This window comes from Nanorana parkeri, unplaced genomic scaffold (assembly GCF_000935625.1).
Source record: "Nanorana parkeri isolate BGI_ZX_2015 unplaced genomic scaffold, ASM93562v1 scaffold1449, whole genome shotgun sequence".
NCBI lineage: Eukaryota > Metazoa > Chordata > Amphibia > Anura > Dicroglossidae > Nanorana > Nanorana parkeri.
Genome location: NW_017307717.1, coordinates 137735 through 147806, shown reverse-complemented (window position 1 = coordinate 147806; position 10072 = coordinate 137735). Strand labels below are relative to the sequence as shown.

At 41.6% G+C, this 10072-nt stretch overlaps 1 protein-coding gene across 1 annotated transcript in view; it reads right to left on the bottom strand.

Moving 5' to 3' along the window:
* Positions 1–4059, bottom strand: part of LOC108798317 (pregnancy-specific beta-1-glycoprotein 6-like) — a 22394-nt gene extending 18335 nt beyond the window's left edge. Inside the window, exons 1-2 of the mRNA XM_018570056.1 lie at positions 4008–4059; positions 2665–2685 (exon numbers count right to left, since the gene is read on the bottom strand). Coding sequence (XP_018425558.1) covers positions 2665–2685; positions 4008–4059 — 73 coding nt within the window. The remainder of the gene's footprint in view (positions 1–2664; positions 2686–4007) is intronic.
* Between the last annotated feature and the right edge of the window lie 6013 nt (positions 4060–10072).

Here is a 10072-nt window from a genome sequence, read left to right as displayed (position 1 = left end):
GGTACGTTAGATTCATTTATTTCCCAGGAAAACAATGCTGCTACTTTGACTCCCAAAAGCCTATCCACACATAGTGTAGAGAAAGGGCCTTTGGAAGAGTTCTGGTGGTGTGACTATGTCAATAGGAACTGAGCTTTCTGCAGCTGCCCCTGCAACAATTTTACAAGATGGCACAGAGTAATAAAAGCTGTTTCATGCTACAAGAACAAGTTACAAGAAAAAAGAAATACTCTTGGGGGAAGAAGGAGGTTAACAGTTAAATTCGGGACATGCTTAAAGTGACATTAAACCCTCAGATTTTTTAACATAAACAAATACTGTAATGTGTGCCTTACTGTAATCCATGGTTGTTTCCCTTCTCTTTGCTGCTCTTCCTTTTAAATCCTCATGTCTTCTCATGCTTGGGGAGAACTTCCCTTTTCAGCTTCCTGTAGTGCTGGCTCAGATTACAAGCCTATACAAATGGATACACAGGCACCGTGTATCCATTCCTTAGACAAGGCAGTCTGCTGCAAAACAGAAGTTCTGCCCAGCATGAGAACAGATATAGATTTAAAGGGAAGAGCAGCAAAGAGAAGGAAAACAACCATGGATTACAGTAAGGCGCACATTACAGTATTGTTTTATGTTAAAAAATCTGAGGGTTTGATGTCACTTTAAGTATACCCTTTAATTAGCATTTTATTGTTTTACTGAATCTGAATGTAGCAAATAGTGCACAGGGCTTGCAAAGGATTCATTTCATATGAAACACTAAAATCTCTTCACGGATTGATCAAGGCAGTAAAACAGAAAAAAAAAATCAACTCCAAATCATCCAAATACAGTGGGACGGTATACAGTATATATAGGCGTTTCTGAATGTTATATGTTGCTTTAGGTATAAATAGTCCTTTTTTATAGTCCCTCCTCCGCTCACTTCACAAAGGAATATAAGAAATGCACAATCACACATTTTTTCTTTTGCCCTGGCAACTGCTTCCCTCCCCCCATGTACACAGGGCTTCTGCACAATGTGCGTGCCGGGGATTTAAAATAGGATTGTCTGGGCCTCAGCAACCTCGGAATGTAGGATATGTTTGTGTTGCACAGTCCAAAATATAATCACGCATTCATACGTTATATTAAGGGTGCATTCACGCTCAAATTGGAAGGTACCTACAAGTCAACGGAGGGTTTGTTGACTTGCGATGGTACCTTCCAATTTTCTATCTGCCGATCTGTTACCATCTCCGCATACCATCTCCTTTATTTTCTTTCTTTCTTTTTTAACAAGGTTTCTGTGAAGTAGCATGTCCCGAGTTGACGTACTTCACTGTAATGGCTTGCGAAGCATTGTGATGCACTGAAAAAAAGCGGGGCATGCTATGCAATGGTATTTTGAGAGCCAGCAGGGCTCACTAGCAAGATACTGAAGCTTGGCCCAGAGGGAGATTCTTTCATCCACACAGTTTAGCGTAGATGGAGCAATCTGTTGTACTTTTTCCATTTGACCATATAAAATCTGCAGATAATCTATCGGTGTATGGCCAGCTTTAGCGATATCTTCATAAATCATCAGTTGGGAGAACTGGGAACATGAATGGCAATGAGTGATCAGGCATCTTTGTCATTACCACAGTCTTCCTATAAATAAACTAGAAAATATGTAAAGCTGACCACACACACACCAGTCTTATTCTACCATCCCCTTTAGGTTTACCAACAGCTATGGGGATCTACATATATACTTGGGATAGATTGTTTAAGTAGATCCTCTCTGCATGGCCGTTGGTAAATATAAATGATATTTATGGAGACTGCAGAATTAAAGTGTAACATGTGACCAGCTTAAAGTTTTTATTTTTAAAGGGTATACTGGAAAGGCATCAAACCTGCATGCTGGAATTCTAGGTCCCTGTGATAGATTACAACTTCAATACAAATGAGTAAACTAAACATGACGGGAGCAAGCTTGGAGTGTTGGCTGCTTTACAACACACACAGGGACCCCCTCCAGAAGGAAGGACAGTTTCGGCACCAATTCAGAGATGATTTGAGGATCTACAGCTGAGTGATACACAAATAAGATACATTTTTGTTAATACTTAAGGTACTTGAATGCATTTTTAAGAATAAACTCCTGAGTTTAGTGTCACTTTACCACCTAAAAATGCTCTACCGCCATATACAGTAAGTATCTTATCTTGTGCTATCATAAGTCAATAAATGATCAAGCAGCCCTTAGTGCAAAAGTATTTCTAGTGATCTCTCAGATAAGAGTCTGCTGTTAATAAATCAAATAGTTGGGGCTTTGAAATGTGATTAAGTACAAAACAGACCACGTGCAGGTTTGAAGTACAGACTGGAAATGGGCACAACTTGTGCCTTTTATATAGTGTATCACAGCAACGTTCACTGGCCAGTGCAATGTAAGATGAAATCTATTTACTGAGTGAGTCCTGTTTCTGTTTCAAAAGTAGCAAAGCATGGCCACTGAGCTGTCGTCCTAGACATATGCATGTCCAATGAACAAACAGGCCTACTACCATGTGTTGTACAAACAAATGCTTATGGGTTAAAGGTTAGGGGTTAGGTTGAGGTTTGGGTTAGGTATTTAAGGGTCATGCAGGACAAAGCAAAAGGTTCATTTTAATGCTGGACCTTGCAGTTGCTTATACTTACCTTCTCTGGTGATCTGTTCACCTGCAGAAGCAAGGAGAAGAACCACGTGTAAGCTCCAGCTGGACCCTCCACGCTTGCACAGGGCCGATGACTCTGTCCCTGCCTACATCTGAATGCAATGGGTGTCTCAGCAGTCTCCAAGCACAAGGTTTATCACGTGGGAGGAAGGGGAGTCAGTCACAAGATCCCCATACCTGGAAGTACCAGGTATGTCTCTACGTTCAGCCAGGTGCCTGGAGCAGCAGGAAGAGAGAGGAGATGAAGAATGCAACCTTTCCTCCCCTCCTCCATTCATGGAACACCTTTAATTTATGTAAGGATACAAGGCTTTTTTTTTATAAGTGGGTGATTAGGGGGCAGGGATGTGACTAGAGCCCTTCACTGCCATATCTTCTGCTCTCCTCCCTGCAGTACCTGGAAATCCAGAGCTGTGTGTAGGAGACGGGTTATAACAAGGTATGATTTTTATACTAAGCAGCAGCCTTCCACACACAACATACATAATATTAGGGCTATCTTAGTTAGCAAGTGCGGCATATAAAATTAACAAATGTTCCGGAGTTCAGTTTTAAGGTGCTCATACACTCCTCGATTTTCGTTCGGAAATCATCCACGAATGGCCTTTCGAATGATAATCGACCAGTAGATGGGACACCAACTATTTTTTTTACTGTAATCCCCCTAGAATTTTCCCGAAGGATCAGGCTGGAAAACTTTTTCGAATCGAGCGAAAAATTGATGGATTAGTGGCATTTTCATAAGAAAAAAAAAAACATTGCAGCAAGAACACTGCACACACACAAGCAAAAATCTGTTCTGTCAATCGACAAAATTTGGTGAGATTCTCGAAATCGACATTGGTCTGTGCATGATGGGCTATTTGTGCTAGAATAGAAAGTGAGTTCTTGGCAGCAACGAAAATTTCCGATCGAAAATCTATAGGTGTATGGCCAGCTTTAAAATTAGCATCCAGCACCAATTAATTCTCTTTGATCAGATATTAGGAGTACATCTGCTTTTTTATTCTTTAATTTTAAAGTCACTGTCATGACCTTGTCTTTATTTGTAGATGTAATTTAGCAATTTTGAGTAACCCCACTTCTTCTTTGTCTACACATTACGCATTAGAAAGTCAGTGGACAAGAAGTACTAAAGGTTGGACATAAATGACATAGCACACAAAGTAACATGTGTTCGAATGATCAGGAACACTTGAATTGTAGGCCATCAGCAGGCCATTGCTTAAATCAGAAGCTTTTACCAAGCTGCCTCCTTTACCACCAACAATAAAATTGCTGTTCAATTAGAAACACCCCTTCTTGATTTTGGTTGTGTAAGGGTACCTCTCGTATCAGACATTTCGGGCCGCGGGCCGGCCTCTCGATACAGCGGCATGACGTCACTAGGAGACGCGGCCGCCGCTCGTGACTCCGCCCACCTCAACAGTCCGATCCCCTTATAAGGAAACGAGTTGCACTACCTCGGCGTTCTAGTATTGCTAACGCCGAGCCATTGCAACTCGCCAGCGAACCACCACTACAAGGACCTTCCTCCTAAGAGACAAACCTCGTGGAACAAGTCGGAAGTACCTTTCTTATTCTGGACAAACGGTCCTGCGGGATCTACTCCTTCATTCCTGGACTCTTGTTGCGCCTCTGATCTGGTTATATCCAGTGGAAGTCAACCCTCCTAATCGCAAGTAAAACCTGCCTGATTCAAACTGTCTTTCTGTGTAATACAGCACTTCAAGGTGATTGTGCAACACTACTGCCATTCTAGGTTGAGTAACTGTATGTGGAGAGTTAGAGGTACTGCAACAAATCAGCTCGTATTCGGATCATTACCATTGCATAAAAGGGAATCTAGTTCGTATAGTTGTGTAACATAACTACTAACCTAACTTGATAGATCCGAACCATATCCTTCTGTATATATATACTTCAGAGTTCTGATTACCTGCACTTATACAAAGATTGGCATATGATGTTATAGAGGGTTCCACCATCACTCCAACCATACAGAGTGCAACCGTGAACCCTCGGGCTGAGTCTAATCTAAACCCGGTATATAATTAATCTCCGCAGCTGAGATCCACCGTCATAACCCGTCGGATCGTTACAGGTTGGTACATGATGTAGGGTCGTGATGCAATATGAGGCACTCGTGAGTCCCATCCCATGATTCATATTACCCTGATTGAGATAATTATGTATGTAGCAGGAATGCTATAATTAAATTAAAGGGAAACGCAAATGCCTGTGCAGCTGCAGTTGTCCTTTTCCTGGAAGTCCAACTTAGGCCAAAACATTTTTGTTTAGTTTTAGATAGAGTGGAGGGGGATTAGAACAACAGTCGGGTTTTTATTGCTCTCTGTGTACTCGCTATGGAGATTCACCCTCCTGGTGGCCGTCATCACTGACTGTGAAAGAGAATCAAAAATTTTGGGTTGTCTTCAGAACAGGAATAGATGGAAAATCTTCTATCGGGGACTCTAGTGCTGGTGACCCTGCTGACCACCAGGGATTTCCCTCTCTGTGGAGGGATTTCCTCCTACTTCCGGTTGTATCTATCATACAGGAAATTATGAGAAATCTCCCTAATGGGACACAGATGGCAAAAAAATCTGACTGGGGTTATAACTAGGGATGCACTGATACCGACACTAGTATCGGTGCCAATACCAAGTATTTGGGCGAATACTCATACTTGCACAAATGCTCCGATGCTTACCTCCTATACCAGAACTTCCAGTCAGAGGGAGATCTCCCTCTGACCGGCAGTGCAGAGGGAACATGGAGCCAGCTTCTTTTCCAATCAGAAAGCCGGGTCGTGGGTTATGTCCTGCAGAATGGACAGTGAAGGAGCAGTAGTCGACTGATAAGGTCTTCTTTCTGATCTCTCCCAATGCATATTTACACTGCAGCAGAGCCTAATTTGCTTAATGTACTTGTGCTCCCTGTCAAAGACTGAGCTCAGCTGTACAGGGAATTATCAAGATGGATTTGGGTACCGATTTTTGAATGAATATATTAAGCTACATTAATAGCTTGCAATGCCAGGCTGCTGTAAACAAAGCAAGCAGAGTACTGTCTTGTATTAAAAAGGGAAATGTACTGTAGAGACAAGTCTATAATTGTGCCACTTTATAAATCACTTGTTCGGCCTCATCTGGTGTAAGCGATCCAGTTTTGGTCACCAATCCACAGAAGGGATGTCCTTGAGCTGGAAAGAGTACAAAGGAGGGCAACCAAACTAATTAAGGGGATGAAGGACCAAAGCTATGAGACAAGGTTACTAAATTTAAACATGTTCACGCTGGAAGTGAGGAGATCAAGGGGGATATGATTTTCATGTACAAGATGTTCAATGGTGATAGCAACATCAGCACAAGGGGCGTAGGGGTTCTTCTCAGTTAGAGCGGTTAGGGTCTGGAACTCGCTGCCAAAAGCAGTGATTTCAGCTAAGAGTTTTGAATCATTCAAAAAGCATTTGGACGATTTCCTCAGAGGCCGTAACGTACAGGGGTACAGGTACACTTAAGAACAGGATCACGCAGGGACTCATACACACGCAAACACATGCAGAATCACATGCATACACGCAATAGGTTGGACTTGATGGACCTGTGTCTTTATTCAACCTCAAATACTATGTAACTATGTAACATAATTGCATTAAACGTTGTTTTGTATATTTGCCATAGATCTTTAACAGTCATAGTTTGTAGCCTAGCTGGGAATCCACCCCAAGAGATACACAATGATCAAATCATAAATGCCCATACATGAATTACAGTTTACCAGTAACACTACTTAAAGTAGAATTGACTTTCAGTAATAACGGTCACCAGGACAAATAGAGAGGGTGGATCATCCTAATGGGGACACAGACAGCCAGGGCCATCCCTACCTGGCGAGGTCAGGAGAAGGGGGGAAGGGTGGGTAAATGCGGTCCAGGCAAGTGGCGATGTCCAACCAAGCTGTCAGCCGGGCAGGAGGTGGCGGAGGTGTCAGCCAGGCGGGAGGTAGGGGGCAGCAGAGCTGTCAGCTGGGTGCAAGGTAAGGGGTGGCAGAGCTGTCAGCCTGGCAGGAGGTGGCTGAGCTGTCAGCCGGGTGGGAGGTAGCGGGTGGCCAAACTGTCACCTGGGGGGAATTCTCTTACTCGCCTGTGCCGCCCACCCCACACCTGCCCCCCCCGCCAATGAGATGCCACCTGAGGCTTCCACCTCAGGCTGCCTCATTATGGGGATGCCCCTGCAGAAAGCAAAAAAGAAGTGACAGGGATTCTAAATTAATTTTAGACTGTAAGCCCTCATGGGCAGGGCCCTCCTTACCATCTTGTCTTGATTTGTATTGTAACTAATGTCCTCCTCATATTTAATGAGCTGCACAAACTGTTAGCACTATATAAATCCTGTATCATATTCCTCTCCACTCTATCCAAAACTAAGAGTTATTTTGGCTTCAACAGCACTTTAAAACTGCTGGAAAGTATCGTGCCTTGCAAAAATATTCAAGAAAAAATAAAAAGCTAGTTGCACTCCTTACCGGTATGACCTCGTGATCGGGGAGGGGTGCTTGGAATGACTGCGGTTGGCACCGCCAAATACAGATAATTGCAGAAACGTCACCAGCACACCAAATCCTTATAGGATCAAAATTTGTGGATTTATTGCAAAATCATGTCAGTTACACAAGCGCTTTTGGGGCCACACAGGGTCCCTTCATCAGGCATAGCAACCGCTATGCCTGATGAAGGGACCCTGTGTAGCCCCGAAAGCGCTTGTGTAACCGAAAGCACTTGTGTAACTAATTTGCAAAAGTATTCCCCCCCTTGGTGTTTTTCCCATTTTATTAAATAAAAATGATTTTGCACCTACACAGTGGTATGCATGTTGTGTACATCACAAGGTACAAACACTCCAAAAATTCATTGTAAATCCTGGCTGTAATGCAATAAAAATGTCTAATGCGGCACAGCTCTGTCCAGTGTGCTGTCTCTGCATGTTACGCTGTGTATAATCAATTCTTTTGTTAGCTGTATATTCAGATGACTCTCTGGGGTCTGGGCTGTTACTGTCATATGATTTCACTTTAGATTTAACTATCTCCTTACTATGTTGAATAATCTTCTAAATACATTGCAAAGGGTTATAAAATACAATGTTTGCTTTGTGTCACCATCACTATCGTACACCAAAAGCATTCTTATGTGGTGTCTAATGCCCCCACTTAGAGCAACAAGCAGAACCCTCTGCAAGGACCACAATATGCAATGCTCAGCTCAGTGGCTTCAGAAGGCTCGAAACTTGGTCCAGCTTGGGAGGCTGCACTTCCGGAGATTAATTACACACACCACTGATTTCAAAAGACCTACATCCCCACGCGTAAATCATTTAAAAACCTACTCCATGACTAATTTAGAAGCAAGCAAAATGAATCTGGGTGGTTGTTTGCTCACTCACAGTTTCATTGCTCATCTTTTACAGTTAAAATCCTAAAGCAGGTAATCAGCAATTACTAACAAAAGAAAAATCTGACCTGGCACAATTTACAAACACCTCAATAGCCTCATTTCTCGGCATATCCCATTTGGCCGACCTGGTCAACTCATTGATAGCTGTAGGAATCTAAAGATATGTACTATTATACTATGATCCTGTTTATTTTATAATAAATCAATGTGTAAGACCACAGTCACCAATATATAGATCAATAACAATGTATCTTTCGCTGATTTGACTCCTGTAAAGAGACTTCAGGTGGCTTTGGGGTTAAGGTGCCTAACACGCCATCGATTGCATTGTACTGCTTAATTTCATAATGAATTTAATGAAATTCCTTAACAGTACAGATTAGCCATGCAAATATAGCAAGGGATATAGAGACAAAACAGGTTTAATAAGTCAGGAACTATGTAGACTGCTTTGAAGGTGAGAGAGATAAGCACAGATTATAAGACATGCGTAGATATAATGCAGCAAAACACTGAATCTCAGCAGATTTCAACGATACAGGCTTTTGTACTCACTGTGTTCAGAGCCTATTGCTTAATGTGGCTGGGAAGCTGACAGAAGGATACAAGCTGTGTGGGATCAGTAGAGAAATGAATGGGTGTGGGGAGACTAAGGGATGAAGGATGAGTAGGGTGGAACTACAGCTCATGACGAGCAGCTCACGGGAGAATAGAGAGGAGGATCTTTAGAGAATGGAGGTCATACAAAGGGGTACTTGGAAGGAAATAGTGAACCTGCATTGAAAGATTTAATAGGGTTGATCAGAAATGCTGAACAAAGTAGTCTGCTTGGATGCTGATGTATTTTTTTAACCTTGTCTACCGGTGTGTAACATGTTGTGCCCATGATCCAGATGAAAACCCTTCCCCCGGAACAACCGGTGACAATCAAACCTTGTCATTTCAAGGCAGACAGTTACTGTCATACTTTTTGTTTATGGCCTTTTTACCAACAATTTAAAATGTTCTTGGACTTTTTCATCCTTTTTTGGTCTGGTGCTCCTTTCTGTAATTCTATGGTTTGAGCTACCGTCATACAGTCTGCCTCTGCCTGTTGCTAATACTGTCTATTCATAACTGGGGTTTCAGGAAAGATAATAAAGTGCCTAGGTCTAACGGGGGCTTCCATCCACTTAGACTAGGCTCCAAAGGGAGCTGACACTGGGAATAGCCTCATACCATGCTTTGACCCCTATAACTGGCTCCTCATTAATGTAGTCCAAAAATTCTTCTAAATAAATTGTCATGCTTATGGAACTTTTTTTTATTTTTCTCCAAGCCCATGAAGGAAATGTCAAGTATTTGAAGAAAACACATTTTCTCCAGTATTACTTGCATAGGGACAAAAGCACCTTTTTAGATTAGTTGCCGTAGTTATTTGCCTATTTAACCTTTAAATAAAATGAAACTGAGCAGAATAAATTTAAACTATGTTTAATATCCCCAAACGCTTATGATGATCACCTAGAGACTAGAGATGCACCGAAATTAAAATTTTAAAACCGAAATGAAACCGAAATAAAAAAAAAAATATGGGCCCAAACCGAAAATGTTTTTTTCTAACTTTAAAAAAAATTAAAATATTTTATTCTTATTCATTTTTTATAAACTTTAAAACATTTTTACATTTTATTTATTTATTTTTACTAAATATTTTGATAATTTACTTTACTTTTAGATACTTCGGGGAAATATCAGGGGTCTAAATAGACCCCTGATATTTCCCCTTTCAGACAGATAAAGAGACTGAGAACACAGAGTCCTCAATCTCTTTTTCTGTGTCCCCTGTTATCAATGAACATGAATCCTCTATGAGTGTTCCTGTTCATTGATAACATGAGAACATTGTTTGTTTACTATAACTACAATTATGAATGAATGGGGGTGATGTAGA